The sequence below is a fragment of the Dendropsophus ebraccatus genome, chromosome 6, assembly GCF_027789765.1.
Source record: "Dendropsophus ebraccatus isolate aDenEbr1 chromosome 6, aDenEbr1.pat, whole genome shotgun sequence".
Taxonomy (NCBI): Eukaryota; Metazoa; Chordata; class Amphibia; order Anura; family Hylidae; genus Dendropsophus; species Dendropsophus ebraccatus.
This window is the reverse complement of record NC_091459.1, coordinates 110,967,932-110,987,714: the sequence shown is the minus strand read 5'-3', so window position 1 is coordinate 110,987,714 and position 19,783 is coordinate 110,967,932. Positions and strand designations below refer to the sequence as shown.

At 41.4% G+C, this 19,783-nt stretch overlaps 1 protein-coding gene across 5 annotated transcripts in view; it reads right to left on the bottom strand.

Moving 5' to 3' along the window:
- Positions 1 to 19,783, bottom strand: part of EPHB1 (EPH receptor B1) — a 244,583-nt gene that overhangs the window by 107,854 nt on the left and 116,946 nt on the right. For all 5 annotated transcript variants that reach the window (XM_069975673.1, XM_069975677.1, XM_069975675.1 and 2 more), the window contains exon 3: positions 17,306 to 17,987. In XM_069975673.1, coding sequence (XP_069831774.1) covers positions 17,306 to 17,987 — 682 coding nt within the window. The remainder of the gene's footprint in view (positions 1 to 17,305; positions 17,988 to 19,783) is intronic.

The window sequence follows — 19,783 nt, the reverse complement described above, 5'->3', positions numbered from 1 at the left end:
CACTAGCCTAAACATCACAATTTTTTAGAGATCTAGTAGATCAGTGATCAGGGAGCCTAGTACATGGCTACACTCTCATGTACAGATGCAGACCTCCACTCCTCAAAAACTCAGGTGTCACACAAAAATAGTCCATGAGTAGAATACTTTATTTATTTATTAAAACAATAAACTAAATCAATGTACGGCACAACGCGTTTCAAGGCCAGTCCAGCCTCTTCCTCAGGTAAATATTACTATCAGATCACATCACAGAATAGATATACATAGACAGAAACTGACATCAGAATAAATAAGTTGCATTTGTTCTGAAGTCCTGGAAACCGGCCTAGAAATGTGTTGTGCTGTACATTTAGTTTATTGTTTTAATAAATTTTAAGTATTCTGCTGATGAACTATCTTAGACACATGTGTTTTTGAGGAGTGGAAGTCTACATCTGTTCATAGCCCAGGCGTAGGTATACAGAAAAAGGCTGCACATTGGTGTTTTTTTCCCCAACATGCTTGGAGAGTTGTGCCTCAGTCTTGCACAACTCCATCAGGTAAGGGAATCCACTGTTAGGGTATGTTCACACTGAGCAAATACGGTGAAATGCAGAGCTCCGCCGCAGAATCCCTTCGTGCTCAGTGTCCTACAGTGAGTGAAAGAGAAGGCACGCGTGCGCATCTGCTTCAACCTCTCTCCGCTCAAAGAAGTGACATGTCACTTCCCTGAGCGGAGAGCAGCGGCAGCAGAGGAGTGGGCAATGACACACTGAGGACGGCGGCATTCTGCCGCGGGATTCCGCCTGATTTGCTCAGTGTGAACATACCCTTAGACTCCTGCTGGACTCACTGATTCTCTTGATGATCTTGCACCATTGAACGCTGTCTCTGTTCTCTCTTTTAGCACTCTCACGCACGTAGGCTGGAAAACAAATGCTGGATCATTAGTGCAGCCCTTTGTTCTTATCATTCATCACCCACAGATCCCCTATTACAAGGGGAGAGGTGCAGCTGACGAATGAGGATTTTCTTTTATCAGCTGATCACTGGCCTGTTCAACCAATAGTCACCCAGTGTAATATCACACTTATTATAGGCCACAGTCCAAAAGTGTGGTCCGTCCCTATGTGCCGTGTATGATACTGAGGCTCTTACAAAAGGAACATTTGGGTCCCATCAAGCACCCAGACCTGGAAGCGACTCCTACAACTTCTCCTATAGCTATGGCTCTGACTCCCATCTCCAACCTACCTAGATATTAATATGCACAGTTAAGTGTCCATGTTAATAGAAGGTTTAGTGGTGTTAATATGCAGATGAAACATAATTTGCCATTATCCTACGTCCGTGTCCAGCTTTAAGGCCCTCTGATATATACGCCTTTTTTATGTTCTCCCTTTAAAGCTCTTTAAGCAATAAAGATAGCACTTAGCAGGCCATTGTCCTATGGCTGAGGCCTTGGAGGAAATCTTGGCTTGCAGCTTAATGTGATATCACTGATTTCAGAGAGCACATACATAAAACCTAAGGGGGCTTTCAACTTTTTCTCTTTAGAAATGAAGCTGTATAGTTATGAAGTAACTATGTAATATAAACCTCTTTATTCCTTTGTGCACCATTTTCTAGTTCTCGGAGTACAGCCATCCATGTAAACAATGAAGGTTTTCATTCTTGTTGCCATGGCTACATCCAGGGTCATGTATATACATATATATGTAAGTACAATTCCTTTACAATTTCTAGACTATTTAGACTAGATACACTAATATATTATATTATATATTATAAAACACACGTCAAGCAAGGAAGTCCATCTAAAGAAGACATGTCCCTGGACATCGCCATAGCAACGCTTCTATTGTTTGCATTGCTGGATATGTTCGAAAGACTAACAAACAATGCACAATAGAAATAAGGTTCATATTAAATGAGGAAGGAGGTATTACTGCAAGGCCCATTGTTAGTGGCCCCATAGGTTGGTATTGGAGCTGCATACATATAACAGTAGTAGATTTTTAATTATGTTCTTCTGGATCAACAGCAATACATAAAATGCACCTTTAGTTTAACCTCCTGGACCTATACATCTATTGTCTTGTATTGTGGAGTTGTGACTTCACCTCTAGAGGTTTTTTATGGAAACATTGTTAGACCCTAACCTTTATTGTTTCATTATGACAGCTGGGTCAGCTTGTTAGATTCAGCTATGGCGTATTTAGGGCAAACATGTCGGCAATAATATAGTCAGTGAGAGCGCTGTACAAAGCTGTTGTCATCAAAATGTGTACAAATATCGTGCCATAATGTTCTATGCAAAAACCCTGGCATGATGTGCCGGGCAAATATGGCGCACAATATGCTGACAATCTGCTCGCCATCTGCACCAGCAGAACATTAACATTACTATTAATTAGATATTACCAACCTATAGTTACAATAGACTGTTGTTTGGCCATTTGTTGTTGTTGTTGTTGTTGTTGTTTGATTCTAAATGCCATTGCTGGAGAGTAGCTATTTATGCTAAACATACATTGTGTGAACATGGCTATAGGCTGGATCCATACTTTCCAAGATGCCACTAGGGCTGCATCCAACTTCTTCAGCCACCGGTAAGCAAAACCCAAAGTCTGGGTTTGGACAAGCCCGAGCTTGCTTAAGGTTCACTCATCATGTCTACTGATGAAACATCCGCCTGTAATGCATATTTACCAAAGGTTCCTCCAACTAAAATAGTAGTAAATCACATAAAAAGGATAATAAGGTTACGTGAAAAGAAATATCTTGGCTTTGTAAACTCTATGTACGTCTTCTCCCTCCAGGAAAGGTAGAAAAAAAAACATTGCCCACTGTGGTAATACATTCTGCATATACAAAGGACATATAACAGAGTAGAAAACACCATTGTCACATTTAAATTTACTTTGTTTTTTTAAGCATTGGCATGCCTTTAAATCAGGGATGGGGAACCTTCGGCCCTCCAGCTGTTGCAAAACTACAATTCCCATCATGCCTGGATAGCCAAAGCGAAGGCATGATGGGAATTGTAGTTTTGCAACAGCTGGAGGGCCGGAGATTCCCCATCCCCGCTTTAAATAGTAATTGATGAATATTATCATGATGCCTCCATTTAGCAGTGAAAGATGGCCCGAAAGAAGAAACGGGACCATATGGAATTCATCGTCATTGACCAATGAATAAGTCATCTGTCTACAATTCCCTCTTTATAGCAATGGACTGTCATAAAAGGACTCATGGCTGCGGATGGATTAGGAATTGGAGATTTCATGCGGATCATTGTAAAGCTCGTGCTGCTATAGGCAGTGATTACAGTAAGAACGCTATATCCCCTAATGTATCCCAGTAAGTGAACCTTACTCTTTAATGGGCGCCACACTATGCAATGTAACAAGGAAGAAGGAAATGTAACAAGGACAAAGCAAAATAACCGAGAAAAAGAGAGACTGACGGACTGATTAGAGGAGAGCAGACGAACAAAGTAATTCCAGAGTGTGGCTAGCTGTGTGGGGGCCTAGCCCTCGAGAGATGCTGATGAGTGCTGCGTTGTGCCGTGCCTGTGCACTAACACATGTTCACACAGCATAGCAGTAATTCAGAGGGACACCTGCCAGGGACCGGCCCCCCGTGGACCATCTTGTAATCGTGCTCTCTTTCATTTCAGCCAGCAAGAAGACTACTGCATTGCCTTCCAACATTTCCAGGTGCTCCCCACCCAGTCTGACCCCAATCTTCTCTTCAGGAACAATATATTAATTTAACAAGTAACAATCTGGCACATGGAAATGGCAGATTTTAAGGCGTGACCAGCCGGCGGAGTCCTGTGAATTACAGCTGTACCATATTACTCTAAACTGTACAATAAGGATAATGGGGGGTTGATTTCGCTTGTTACGGTTTGTCTTTCCTGAAGTAGTTTCAGTCACAGCCCCCCGGAGACAAAACAAAATGTTCAGAGTGTTTGATGAAAAACTGCAATTCGATGCGTGAAAGCTTTGGTTTATGTGTTTATTTTTTTTTTATTCTTATTAAAGTAGTCTTAGTGGGGTGCTGGATAAATGTAGGTCTCAAATAACCAAGAACAAGTAGCACTCACACCTCCCAATATGCGAGGAACTGAGGCTTGATCGGCAGGAGCAGCATTGAGTTAGGTTTTCCTTCACTCAGGGCAAAGGCTGAGTCTATTGGCACCATTACTGTATGTGCATACCCCAGCCAAGGCAAAGTGGCCTGTTGGCACCTCCCCTGGCACTATCTGAGACAGATGTTCTTGTAATGCTTTACCACAATTATCTCCCTATCTAAAAAGTAAAAAATTTGCCAAACACTGAAAATTTACTTTGGCATGATGCCAAATGGCAAATTTCCTATTATAGAGTCCTGAATGCTGCAAAAATCACAACATAGGCTTAAAGCGTAACTGTCATGTTTTTTTTAATTGCAGAAATCAGTAGTATAAGTGATTTTAAGAAACTCTGTAATAGGTTTCATCAGCCAAAAAAGCCTCCTTCTGTACTCAAGAAGCAATCTCCCAGCCTCCCCCCCTGACTTCTTATCTGTGCAATATCGGGCAAACACGTCTTCATTACAGAGAAGCCAGTGAAGACGGGTTCTGCTCTCTCCATTGTAAGCCTATGAAGGAGGGAGGGGCTGAGGGAGATGAGGGAGCAGGAAGAGGTGACATGAAGGTCAGCTGTTTGTAGACTCTCTGGGCACCTAAAATGCTAAATTCAGGTGTCAGAAAGGTCAGTGCTTATCTATGAACTTACTGAGAGAAGATTGCAGGGTGTTGTGCTCTGCAGGACTGCTCCGTGCTCAGTCACTCCTAACAGCCCCTCCCCTCTCCATAGCCACATAATGGAGACAGAAATCCTGCTTCATTTGATGTGAGGGGGGAGGCTGGGAGATTGCTTTTTCAGTACAGAAGGAAACTCTTTTAGTACATAAAACCTATTACAGAGTTTCTTAAAATCGCTTGTACTGTTGATATTTAATGTTTTCAGAAAAATGACCCTGAAATGACAGTTACGCTTTGGGAAAGTGTCATCAGAAAAAGACCTAGGGGGGCATTTATTAAGTCCGGCATTTTCTGCCCCGGACTTAAAAATGTCCCCACAGCTCCAACAGTATGGAGATTTATGTAGAGGCGCACTGCCTCTACATAAATCCCGTGCGCACCACTGCGTGTGGCAGGAAACCTACAACAGCTAAGAGCTGGAGTAGGTTTCCGGACTATTTTTTAGCAAAAAAAATTATGAATTGAGTGGACCCTAAGTCTGCGCCCCCTGTTCCCGCTACCTCCCCTCGGCGCACCGGGTGGAAAATGCCCACATGCGAATATTTATTCGCAAAACGGCCATTTGAGAATAAATTTATTTGCATCTGGCCACTTTCCGACAAAAAATACAAATTTTTTCAATGATAAATGTCCCCCCCCCCCATTGTTTAAATATGTTTAACATGTTTTTTTAAGCTTTTTTTTATTTTACAAATGTTCAAGTTTCCGTTCTTACCACCAAGCCTAAAACTAAACTGAGACTTTCTCTTCCGTACTGATCATTTTCTACAAGTGTGATCCTTATGATCACATACAGGTGTACAGTGTATAGACAACAAAAGATCTACTACTATTCACAAAAGCTGAATCCCTGCAGTTTCCCCCTCCCTGCACTATGACCATTGCACAGGTCACAAAGCATGCCTAGAAATCTCTCCCTTTTACCTGAATAGGGTCAGCCCCAGACAGATTGTATCTATGTCTAGGAAGTATACTGTAAGGTGTATCTCTATACACTATTAAAACAGCTCAGGCAAGATGGCTGCCTATTATATTGTACTAAAAAATAAATCAGACAGTGAAAATGATTGAAAAATGAACATGTATCAGTATCTGACTTTAATCAGTAAAAAATGAAATCTAGGTGACACATTCCCTTCAAATGCTTCAGATCCACTACCTTCTAAGTAGTAACTATAGCCCAGTGATAGGAAACCCTCCCCTGTATTTAAAGTTTGGCTCCTCTCTACCTGGGAGTAATATTTTTTAACATTTTAGAGGATAAAAGAAAGTTGGAAAAGTAAAGCAGACTGGCCGATATGGGTCACTTCACTACTTTTTCTTTACATAAGTTTTTATACATCTCGTACAATGTCCTAAATTTCACCTTGCAATCTGCAGCTCCAGATGGCAGACTGGAAAATCATTACTGGCTGTCACAGTGTAGTACACATAAAGAGCGAATATTCTTGTCATATTCACCGCGCACGTCTAGTCAGACATGAAAATCCTTCTGCATGCCCAGGCCAATATTCTTCTATAGTCAGTGATACTATGGTAGTTACTGCTACGATAGTATAATAGATTTTCCACACCAATTGCTTATTGGTCCTTGATCCTTTTTATAGCCAGACTTGTAGTACTGAGAACAGTTGTCAGTGCCCTTCCCCCACTCTGCTAGATAACGTATACCTTAAGCATGGCCTGTTATAAGCTGACATGGAGTAAGCTGTGTAGCATTTTAGCTCTTTACTAGGTAAAAAGGATATATTTATGACTTCTTATCCTGGAAAAAAGCCCCAACCTAAAGTCTTAGACATTAGGTTTCCCAGTTACCTACAATCTGCTGTCAACTGCCTGTTGCTAGGATTAGTCAATCTCTTATAACAAGCAGACCAGGACAGAACACAGGAAGTGGGGGGCAGGGCTTAGCTACTACTATGTGTAGGGGAGGAGAAGAGATAGCCTGTGCTGTGTCCTTGCTATATGTGAGTATGTTTCTCTCCTCCAGGTGATCTTCAGTGTTTCTAAAAGGTAAATCAAGGTCTCCCTCCCATCTTAGCAGCAGCAAATTTTCATGTCTGCTACATAGCACCTTTAGCATCAGTGATCCTTCTTCCTCCACTTCCCATCTAATAGTATGGTTAGTAGTGATGAGCGAATACTGTTCGATCAAATAGATATTCTATCGAATAGTAAGGTATTCGATCTATCGAATGTTATTGAATAGTTCGCCGAATATTCGATTAAATATTCGATAATGGTTCAAATCCCCCAGCTTCCGGTTTTTACCTCCAAGTGGTCGAATAGATGTTTTTCAATAATCGAATACTTGTTCCCATAGACTTTAATGGGATTAAATATTCGAATATTCGGGAGATATTCGTACGAATATTGAATTTTCGAATATTTCACTATTCGCTCATCACTAATAGTTAGTGTAAATCATCTTGCACCTTAGTGCTAGCCTGTTTACTCCATTGTGCTTTTACCACTATTATGTGATGGCATAGAAGTAAGGAATGTGATTGGTCAGACTAGTAAGGGAAAGGAAGGATGTGTGTGTGCGTGCGCTACTAAGAATCAACCAGGCCCTGAAATGGAGAGTGGAAATAGCTATTCACCATGAAGGGAACTCAAAGGGGCTCAATATTGGCAATGAAGACAATAAAAATCACCTTGTCACCACTCGTGTAAATGTAGCAAAACCAGGCAGATTTACACAAATGAGTATGTTTTAAATGTAAACTTTCCATTGGTGATCCCTTTAAACTTTTTAAAATAGACCTCTCTCTTGTAGTTTACATAATGTGTGTATATATATATATATATATATATATATATATATGTTCCTGTATATTTTTCTCCAGCTATTGCAAGACTACAACTCCCATCTTGCCATTATATATAGGCTATCATGGCAATGGGGGGAGGGGGATATCGCTTATATCAGAGAGTGCAATGGATAAACTAAAAGTAAATAAAAAAAAAAAAACAACATTCATAATCTATAAGTTGGATGTTTAAGGGTATAAACCCACACACCGTATATGCAGCGTATTTACTACTGCGATACGCAGCAAATACGCAGCAGATTAAATCTAAATAGCTGAACACAGCATCAAATCTTCACCATCACATCTGCTGCGTATTTGCTGCGTATTTGCTGCGTATACGGTGTGTGGGTTTATACCCTTAAGAAAGACCCCCACCTCCCCCCCCCCCCCCCCAACACACACACCCTTCTCAAATCTGAGTGATGGCTGCCTGAATATGGATGGATAAACTGTAGTACTGGTTGATATTAAAAGAAATTGCAGCATATTTTTAGCATATATTTAGTACTTATATAGTAATATATAGGAAAAACATATTATAGTAACAGATTGACTTTACTGAATAATTCCTGCACGCATGGATCTAGTTATACGTTTGAGCCTCCTCCCGGCAACAAGCCCCATCGCCATATATAACCATGGTAGGGCGCCATTCTCTTATGTAGACCACTGTGGTCACCTGTGCGGTGTACAGCTGGAAACCTATAAAACCTATAACAATAATGACTGGAGACTTATAGCTACTATAGTATTTTTATTTATTTTTTTGGTACTGAAGCATTTATGTTAATTCTGTCATTTCATTTCCTATCCAGACTGCAAACAAAGCTGTTCCTTCACATTTCTTAACTTTGTTTTCCAAGTCTTCAAAAGTTGAAGACAAACACATAGGCAAGCGGGCACATCAAGGATGGCATGAGCCTGCCTATCAGCATCTGCTGCATCAGGAAGGGAGCGAAACGTCTGACTTCAAAAGGATCCTACAAGCCTTTCATGTCCCTGTTTAATTGGTCGGTGTAGCGGGAGCTCTGATTAGCGCCGCAGTGATTGATACGCTATTTAGGATGCATAGCATTTTCCCTGTATACTGTACGTATCACTACATATCCTGAAAAACTACCTACAAAGCGGCAGAATTTAACACTTTGATAACTGCTGAAAGAATTTAATGATAATAGAGAACAGACCGAGTACTGCTTTTGATAGGTAAAGAACAACATATTAGGACTAGTAGAGCAGACTGTTGGTAGTGCCAAGCTAAGGGGGCACAATAAAGAATGCTAAACAATACAAATACAACAAGTGATGGGTATTAGTATGTGCACAATTGCCGGCGTATTATAGATATGCATAGATGATGTGAATGGTCACACTCTCATACCGCTAAAGTGTTTTATTTTTGGGCCGACTGGTCAAATGTTGGAGGATATACAGAAACAAATATTTTCCATTGAAAAATTAAAGGACTAACCCCTTTTATATACCCCACCATACATTCAATAAAAAAAACATATTCATCACTCAAAAAGCTTTGTAAAGTGGTACAGCCCAGACCAGCTATGTCCATTCAATATAAAATAAAGTTTAAAAAAAAAAATTCCAAAACTTGTGAGCGAGTAAGCCGTACCTAGTACACCTGGTATAAGTTCCCTTCTATGTTTGCGGTAGTAGGTTATAAGGTCATGGTTAGGGTTAAAGGCTTTTTGTCACCTTTAGGCTATGTTTACACACTGTATAAACACTCTGTATACACTCCGGATGGGATTCCTTGCGGCCGCACAAAAAAATGCCATGTCAGTTTTGTGTGGATGCTATTCATTGAATAGCAGCCGCACAAAACTAACAGTCCAAACAATGTAAAATACGACTCTGGACGCACTTTACATTGTCGGCTGAATTGATGAATTGGAATTGTGAACGGCTATTGTTTAACACTACCTACGGCCGGAATGAATGATTATGAACACACTCTCTGCTGACATCTCTGTCAGGGATAGGAACTGTCCAGGGCAGGAGAGGTTTTCTGTGGGGATTTGCACTGTGTCAGACTGAAAAGAAAACAACATTTCCTGCAGGACATACAGCAGCTGATAAGTATGGAAAGACTTGAGATTTTTAAATAGAAGTAAATAACAATATATAACTTTCTGAAACCAGTGGATTTAAAAGAAAAAATTTTCACTGGATAACTCCTTTAATGCACTGTGTCAGTCAGCGAACTTCAGTTATTTATTCATTTTCCCCCTTGATATTTAGTTTGTAGCCTTGTATCTTCTTTCCTCCTTGTCTGCAGCATATTAGAGTTGCCCTCCATGTATGCTCCCCCCACTCTTTACACTTTGCACTGCTGTAAAGTGATTCTTCCTTGCAGTAAACTCTAAGAGCCCTATTACATGACCTGGCATATATCTTGTAGACATTTTGCTTGTTAATCGGCTGATTTCTGGCTCTATTACACAGGATGATATTGGCCTGTTCGTCTGATAACTGTCCCATGCAGTTGGACCCTAATTCTGAGAAAATGGTGAGAGAAGAGCAGAAAACCTTCTGAGTCTGATGGATTTTTATTCTCTCTACTTGATAGAAAGGCCTAGCAGCAATATGATAGGAAATTTTAAAGGAGAAGTCTGGAGAAAATTTTTATTAAAGTATTGTATTGACCCCCAAAAGTTATACAAACCCCCAATATACACTTATTACGGGAAATGCTTATAAAGTGCTTTTTTCCCAGCACTTACTACTGCATCAAGGCTTCACTTCCTGGATAACATGGTGATGTCACTTCCTGGATAACATGGTGATGTCACGACCCGACTCCCAGAGCTGTGCGGGCTGTGGCTGCTGGAGAGGATGATGGCAGGGGGAGACTGAGGGACACAGGGCACTGGAGGGACACTGACGATCCCTCTACCATCATCCTTTCCAGCAGCCACAGCCCGCACAGCTCTGGGAGTCGGGTCGTGACATCACCATTTTATCCAGGAAGTGAAGCCTTGATGCAGTAGTAAGTGCAGGGAAAAATCACTTTATAAGCATTTCCCGTAATAAGTGTATATTGGTGATTTGTATAACTTTTGGGGGCAATACAATACTTTAATAAAATTTTTCGCTGGACTTCTCCTTTAATGACTCCAGGAAGTTGCTAAGCTTTGCATTTAATTAATATACGATACTAAATAAATGAGTGCCCGTAGCCTTATATCCCCACTCCCACAAGCCATGGAATCACTATGCACTTGGTAATAGTATGACTAGTATGGAATATTATGACCCATTTATGAACCTGAACCCCAAAGTTCACTGATATTTTCTGACCTCTTCTAATGATTTATTAGGAGTATCTGGCGTTTTAGAGGCTACAGTGCAGCCATTCAATGTGCGCTAACTCACTGTCCCATCCTCAGCTCTGTCAGTAATATGAAGTGACAACGGCCATGCACAATAAACCACAGACCTGACTTTATTCTCTAATTCAAGACCCATGGCAGGTTCAGCTTCCTTGTCGGGAAATGAATCAATTTTTAATAACCTCCCTACTGACACCATGGTTATGGATCTCAGCGTGCAGTACACTCCACTGGGCCCTGGATCGGACATCACCAATGCAGCGTGCCAGAACCTTGTGCAGTGGTTACTCTTATTAAATTGATCATGTCATGTTGTTTTCGGCCTGTAGACCTGCTGAGATCTCTTCCTGTTGCCAGTGTGTCTGAAATCTATCTTATGTGTGATGTAGGGAAGGTAACTGAGGCTGTCTCCCCTGACCTATACCACATTACAGTGCAGTGATACATCACAGCCTTATTATATGGCTGCAGAACCCCCCCCCCCCCCCCCCCCCCCGGAATACTCATACACCCCCTTCTGTCCAATAATTTCTAGGAGTTACTTAAGTTTCTTCACTCCAGAATTCCTAACTCAAGCCCTTTATCCCTGAGTAGGCTATGAAAAAGATAATCCTGGATTTACCTAAATATATTCACTACTTAACATATTTTCCCATTGCCAATTATGTCTGCACACTTAGATTGGTTCCCCCAAACTTGGCAGAGGTATTAAAGCCCTTAAAATGCTCAGATTTAGGCAACCAGTTGTCCTACTAATGTGGATGAACTAAAATGTCTAGTAAAAAGCAAAAAAAAAAAAAATCATAAACGATACAAAGATTAAAAAAACATAAAATAGGAAAATCATGAATATTCAGTTTAACCAGTTTTAGAATTGCTTAAATTTAACTTATGCCAATGGTAAGAGACACTGGTAGTCATCTTCCTGGCTCATTTTGCTAGAGTTCCCTCTCCATCTACCATGCTTCTACTGCTCTAAATGTGTCAGTCTCCACTATATGGTATGCAGGGCCATATCTGAGTATCTCACCACGGGAGGCAGATTGTAGAGTCTCTGAGGTACAGTATATTCCATGGAGTGGAGTTTTATTGGCTCCACTGACTCCATGACCTGCAGGTGATGCCTGGCAAAAGATGTAGAATGCAATGCAGTCAGGACTGAGACTGTTATATAGAAGTATATAGTACAGTTTGCCAATAGTGTACTGTTACATTTACTGCATGTAAACCTTTCTTAGGCCGGGTTCACACTATCTATGAAAGCGGCCGTGTCACTGATTGCAGTACCAGCAGGATGAAATTCATTTCTTTTGAATTGGAATGCAAGTGCATTCAGATGTGCCTGCGTTCCAATTCACCATAGCCAACAATGTAAAGTGCAGCTGGAGTCGTATTTTACATTGTTTGGACTGTTAATTTTGTGCGGCCAGTATTCAATGAATAGCTGCTGCACAAAACTGACATGACAGTTTTTTGTGCAGCCACAAGGAATCCCGTCCAGAGTTTATACTATGTGTACACACTACGTTTGGGATTTTATTGAAATCAAAGCAATGTATTTTTTCATTTAATAACAGCCGCTGTAGCATACTCATTGCAGCATACTCATTGTGGGCCCATTGAATTTAATGGACTCAATATAATATATTAGTGAATACATTTTAAACATTTTCGGGAACATATATTTTTGTGTGTGGATCTTATACGCTATTGAGTTCCGCCTATGCATTAAAGAAATGGACCAAACCCAGTTACTAGTAGACTACACAAGTCTACTCAGGGGATGCTGTGAGTACGCAGTAGTATACATCAGCATATTTTTTCGCTGATATACTGACATGTACCTTGGATGTATCAGCAAAATATAATGTTTTGTGGGGATTGTGGTCGCTGACTGGCACAGTGATGTTTTTTGGTTAGGGACTCATGTGTATCAGAAGACCTGCACGTGGTACATGAGGCAATATGGTTTGGCCAAATTATATACTAACTTCTGATGTTGGTTTTAAATGTAGCTGAATAAGCTTTCGTGTCAGCCATGGGTGCGATGTGCAGCCATTTCTGTCTTTTTGGTTTGTGCATATTTTATGTATTCTGTCCCTTTTTTCATTGTGGCTAGCACTCGTGCTTTGTAATACCCATGTGATCCAAATTAGCAGGAAGCACCTGTGTACATAAGGGGAGGATCTCCTAGTACTCTCCCATTCTACCTGCAGAGGAATGGAGAGAGAGGTAAGAGCTTGTTCACACTTGTGTTGCTTGGCATCCACTTTTTCCGCTGGTGGTGCCTGCGGGGTCCGGGGGGGCCCTTTAGGGTCTGGTCCTGTGAAAATGGGGTTGCAGAGTCATTCCGTGGCCCCCATTCCCCGTTTTGCGGGGATTGTGGTCGCTGACTGGCACAGTGATGTTTTTTGGTTAGGGACTCATGTGTATCAGAAGACCTGCACGTGGTACATGAGGCAATATGGTTTGGCCAAATTATATACTAACTTCTGATGTTGGTTTTAAATGTAGCTGAATAAGCTTTCGTGTCAGCCATGGGTGCGATGTGCAGCCATTTCTGTCTTTTTGGCTTGTGCATAAAATATAATGTGAACTGTTATTATCATGAGTAAGCAATGTGTATGCTTCTATACCTCCTGTAATGTCTGTTATTTGAAGTGTTTTTTTCCTGCTTTATGTCTCACTTCCTGCTTATATATTGTATAGTTATTTACTTCTTTATTCCGTATGTATATATAAGTATACATAGACAGGAAGCTGCGTCACTGTACATGAATTATGCTGAAAATAGCTTGTGCGTAAATAGTATACAACCCGATGCAAGCCGACAATCCATACAGAACTGATGGAACATAGAAAGAGACTGTGAAGTGTTGCTGAGTGTCAGATCCTAATCAGGTTTTGTAACACAGCGGGGAGACTCTATAGGAGATTGCCAATTACAGAAGGACAGCCATTGTGCCAGCAGCATGTCATAGTGCCCTGTGGGTGCATACAATGTACACAGTGGGTGCCAGCATCATAGTGAACCTTTCCAAACATTCTGAATCGCCATAGAGGGACATGTCAGATAGCTATTAGTTAACTCATAGTTTGGCCAACAGCTATCCGCCCCACTAGCGAGTGCATGTTTTTAATAGTGGTGCCAAGTGGTGCCAAACACCCCCTGGCATTGCTTATCTAAAAGGGATTGTTGATTCCGCTTAGTCATATGCTTCATTATCCCTTGTGATCAGCTGTAATTTGTAGGGCAATCTGGCAGCAAGTGTTATATTTCCCTACAGCGCCACCATAGGGGGAATAAAGAATAACACAATTCTAATTATAGATAACAGAATGTCTCCATAACACATGGACGTGTTGGGTGTTCCAGATAAAGATATTCTCTCTCTGATCTTGATAATAAATAAGATACTTGAATGAAATATCCCTGTATTTTCCTGAAACAATGGTATTAACTACCGTGTTTCCCCGAAAGTAAGACAGTGTCTTACGTTCTTTTTACTCCCAAAAGTCCCACTATGTCTTACTTTTGGGGTATGTCTTATATTGGACAGGGGTGTATGACTGTATAGGGGGGGGAAACAGGGGTGTATGACTGTATAGGGGGGCGGACAGGGGTGTATGACTGTAGTCCCCTCAGTAACAGTGCAGGACTGTAACATAGGAGGAATGGATGTGCTGCAGCTGGCAGGATAACACACACAGCTATAAGTTATCCCGCCTGCTGCAGCCCATTATTCCTCCTATCCTGTACTGTTACTGAGGGGATGAGATGACAGGTCAGCTGTCACACATTGTCCTGTGTGTGCAGGGAGGCGGCCATGTCAGAGCTGGAGGAGCAGCAGCACGTGAGGGCGGCTGTCCTGTACTCCCCTCAGTGAGCAGGGACGCCGGACCGGACGGGTGGTGGGCGCATGGACGGTGCGGCAGGACGGGGCCTCAGAGAGGGCGGACAGGTGCGCGCACGGGGGGTGGGGGGAAGGTCGCTTGGACCAGACGGGGGCGGTGCGGGCAGTCACCTGGGCCCTGCTGCTCCTTCAGCTCCCGCACCAATACCGGCGTCCCTGCACATGACGTGCAGCGCTCGTGCCGGGCCGCGCGTGTGTGTGTGTGTGCGCGCGCGTGCGAGCCTCTGACAGGACGGGCGCAGGGACATAAAAGTACAAAAATACCGCCCTATGTACTATGTCTTACATTCGGGGTATGTCTTACTTTAGCCCAGCCCCCGAAAGTCCAACTATGTCTTACTTTCGGGGGTGTCTTACTATCGGGGAAACACGGTAGCTGTACAGTCTGCTAAGAGCACACCATAGAGAGGGGGAGCTCAGTGGAATGGTATACAGTTTAATAGGAAAAGTTCCTATATAGGTTGTAACTTACTAATTAAAACTCATGTTCCTTCTGATCTTAGGAGTCCATTGGCAGAGTGACCCAGTGATTGACAGATTCCCTGTATAAGCATGTATACAGAGATCACTGTCAATCACTGATTAGAACCGCCCATAGGACTCCTAAGCATAGAATGAGCAGGGTCTTTAATCAATGGTAGAAGTTCTATAATATAATATAGATTTATTTCCTCTGGGCTATAGGTGTCTTGAGTGAACTTTCGCTAGGTGCCACCAATACATATGCCTACAGGCCACTACTGTCTGCGGCTGAGCTGCATTTCCATGTATTTCAACACCTCTACCACATCTAGTAATATGATAGTACCCATAACCTGACCTCTACAGGACCAGCGAATGACCCCCGTCGTGTACTATATGACTCCATCCATGCCATCATGTTCACATGACTGCCCTGCTTAGTAAACATGGCCGGCCTGGCTTTCATCAGCAACTTGGAAGCCGCTGTATTGACCTTGTCTAAATGCTTTCTCACCATTTTATGCTACTCTTTAATCCTCTGAATGAGTAATTGGCAGTTTTTTCCCAAAAGGCCAGGGTGCATTTAACACGAAAATAAAGAACCACTTTGCATTATGCTGAATTCACACTGCAGCGGACAGGATTATAGATGGAAAAGCACTCTTTTCCTCTTGTCCCGAGAGATTAAGAACGAGGTGAGACCTTGGCTTGATTAAGGTTTGAGTGCAGAAGCCTTATAAATAAATAAGTATTTGTATATAATCGCCACTGTGTACACAAATAGATGTGCTAATACACATCTATTGAGGGTGATACTCCGCCATAACGAGCATGTGTCATATTATCACTGTACATTGTACCCAATGAGAAATATCAATCATTACATCCAATAATTTCTATCTATCCATTGATCTAGAAGTAACAAAGTTTTGCAGCACTCCAAAGTTTCAGTGAATCAAGCTGTATTTATTCCATAAAATAGCCAAAAAGGGTGCAACGTTTCAGCTCCCCTGTGGGGCCATTTGATTGATAAAGCCTCCAAATGGGAGCTGAAATGTTGCACCCTTTTTTTTACTGGAACTTTTAAGTGCTGTAAGACTTTGTTGCTTCTATTACCAAGGAGAGACTGATCTTATTCCCAACCTGCTGGCACCCGAACTCTTTGGGGATGTGCAATTCGATTGTGGACTATCTATCATCATGGTAACTTATAGAGCAAGAGGTGCTGAGAAGATTGATATACATAGTTTTGCTGTTGAATATTCAGCAGTACTAATAACTTAATAGTTTAACCCTCTTATTATTCTTGGGTTAGGAGTCTGGTGGACTGCGCTACCCTGAGATAGCCCACCCACTGGACTCCAAAGCTCAGCATGATCAAAGATTTAATGATGCACTGCTGCCTGTACTATGTTGCTCCTGTCCCTGTTTACAGAAGGTTCTGGAATATTGGGGGACATTTACTACTGAGTCTAAAACGTGCAGCTTTTCTGCAGAGTATTTGTCTATTTTTTACCCAGCAAAATTGGGCTAATTTAACAAAATATTCATAAATTTGTGAATAGAATATTCTCAGAATAGTCTGAGAATATTCTCAAAAAAAATTGCACACGCATATTCACCTGGTACTGACCAGACGCAGGCCTGCACCAGTTTGTGTGACTTTTTGGTGCAAATGCTGGATTACATGAATTTTTGGGTGAATACTCAAAACTCAGGCAGCTAAAAAAAAAATTGTATCTAAAAAATATTTGCCCGTCAAATACTGATTCATAAATAAAACTTAAGGCATATAACATCTGTCCTTTATGTCTAGGTTTTACCATCTAGGGTGAGGGAATCTCAGAAAGAAAAAAAAAATTCAAAATGATCTTTATTGGTTTTACGGAGCTTTATAAAAATACCTAATTAACAGGTCTACACAAATAGGAAGTAGACAGGATAACATTAGAAGATATGAGTCCTTACCTTTACAGACAGTATGGTTCTCAGGTTCAAATCCAGCTTTGCAAGTACATCGTCCTATAGGAACCATCCACTCCCCATCTCCATTACAGTATAATTTAATATGTACATCCACTTCCTCTGCATTTGGGATGCAGGTTCCTCGTGATATCACCAGTGATGTGCTCTCTGCCCCAGTCATGGTTTCAGGGAAGACTGCAAAATTCTGAACCACACTAGGGCACTTTTTGAAGAAGACACGGACAGAGAGGAGCGACATGCATGCTCCATAATCCTGGAAGGCTAAATAGAAGCCACTGCGAGTCAATGGGCCAAAACTACGAACCTCTGTGTTCACCTTCATGAGTCTGCCTCCAAAGTCCACTTGTGAGAAGCTCTCGTCGGCAGCTATGGTGTCCACTTTAAGATAAGGAGCATCGTTCCAAAATGCAGAGTCTTTATTGGCAACATGAGAGTCTGTCTCGTAATAATACAAGTTAAATGTCTCTTTACAAGAGCCTGGCACATTAGGGAGACTACTGCAGTCCCGGACGGTAAAACGCATTTCCACATAGACGCGTTGGGCGTTCCGCCTTGGAATAAAAGTTGTGCGGAGCCAGTTATTTTGGTTAGGCCCAAAGACATTACACACTTGATATGTGCGGATAGTGTTGAGGTTTTCGTCATAACCACTTACTTCTTCCCACTGCAAGAAAAGAGAATTACAATTAAATATTCTGTAAAGTATCTGTATGTACAGTAAATGTATTTTAATCTAAGGTACAATGTAATTTTATTACCCAAAATGCATCTTTTGATCATCTTGTTATGCACCATGATATACACCATGTGGTCCTGCCTTGTCAAGCTACATATACTAAGGAAAAGTACTACATAACTTTATACACTACATAGCACGGCTGGGCCTAAATATTGGCAGATAGCAAGTGCTGCTGGTTGTGGCTAGGGCTTGCTATTTACTAGTAATTGCAGGTTGCAACTAGACTTGCCCCTTTTTAAAGCGGCAAATCCAAGTCCAGTCTGCAATTGAAGTAAATGTACAATAGAATAAGGCTTCTTGCCATGAATCAGAAGATCTGACTTTTATTTAAATACATCACTCCAGCTCTAAAATATAAGCTTCATAAATTTTATGCAAATTAGCAGATAAAGCCCACAGGGCGTTTCTTTGGGCTGTAAAAACCCAGCAATGCCCAACCCCTTCTCTTCAAATTATGAGATGAAGCTCACAGGATGTATCCTTGGGCTGTAAAAACCCAGCAATGTTTTATCCCTTCTAACGTGCCTATTCCTGGATAGACAGCCCCCTTTCTTTAGACTGACAGGCCGAACATTGCTGGGCTTTTGCAACCCCAGGGAATGCCCAGTAGGCTTCATCTTCTAATTTACACAAAACTTTTAAAGCTTATATCTCTATGCTGATGAGTCTGATTAAAGTAAGAGTTGTATCCCCTGATTAAGGGTAAAAAGCCCTATTGTATATTTTCTTTATTTTAGACAGCAAAAGCCACTAAGAGTTCCACTTTAAGGAATGGATGAAGTAGCTGAGACTAGCAGTGCTGCATCTTTTCTGCACTGTGGGCGGCTCTTTTCCTTCTGGAGGAAAGCTCATTTGCCTATTATCTCTCCCAGGGGACATTGCATGGCTTTTAATACTCCCTGCATCAGTTTGGTGGTCTCCTCAAGGAGTCATATAATTCCCTAATATCAACATTGTATACATAAAAGGCAAGCAGATAGTGGGTAAGAATAGGACTGGGCTTCAATTTCAGTCAACCCATTGATCAATGCACAATGCAGCATTACAACCATAACAAATGTACTGTAGGAACGCTATGCCTCTGGCAGGCATCCTAGTTAGTATGCACTGAATATACTTCACTCTTTGCTCACTACTGCCACCTGTGACTCAAAGTGTCACTGTCGTTATAACTTTCAAAATCGAAATCAACAGTAGATGTGATATAAAGCAAGTTTGCAATTTACATTTATTATTTTTTTGTTGTTGCTGTTATCATGCTGTAAAACAAAGCTGAACTTACCAGAAATCCAGGTCCAGTCTCCTGAAGGCAGATTTTTAGATTTAAAAAAAGAGACTTAACACAGGAATTCACGGCTCAATGTGTCCATCAATCACATGACTTCCTGTTTTCTGACTGTTTGAGAAAAAAAAAAAGTCAGAAACCAGGAGGTGCCGATTTTTCCATGATAACTAAAAAAAAAATTCTGAGTGTAAATAACAAACTTGCTTTATATCACATCTACTGTTTATTTAGACTTTGAAAGTTATAACGACAGTGACACTTTTAAATGTTTACTTTACTTTAAAGTGACGGTACCCTGAAAATACCAAGCAGTCCGAGGCACTATTAAATCACACACCAGCGCACCGCCAAGTGCTCCTTATTATGAATATGAAGGATGTTCACTCCGAGACCACATGACAGAGAATTACTTTATGTAAAATGAATGTACATCCAA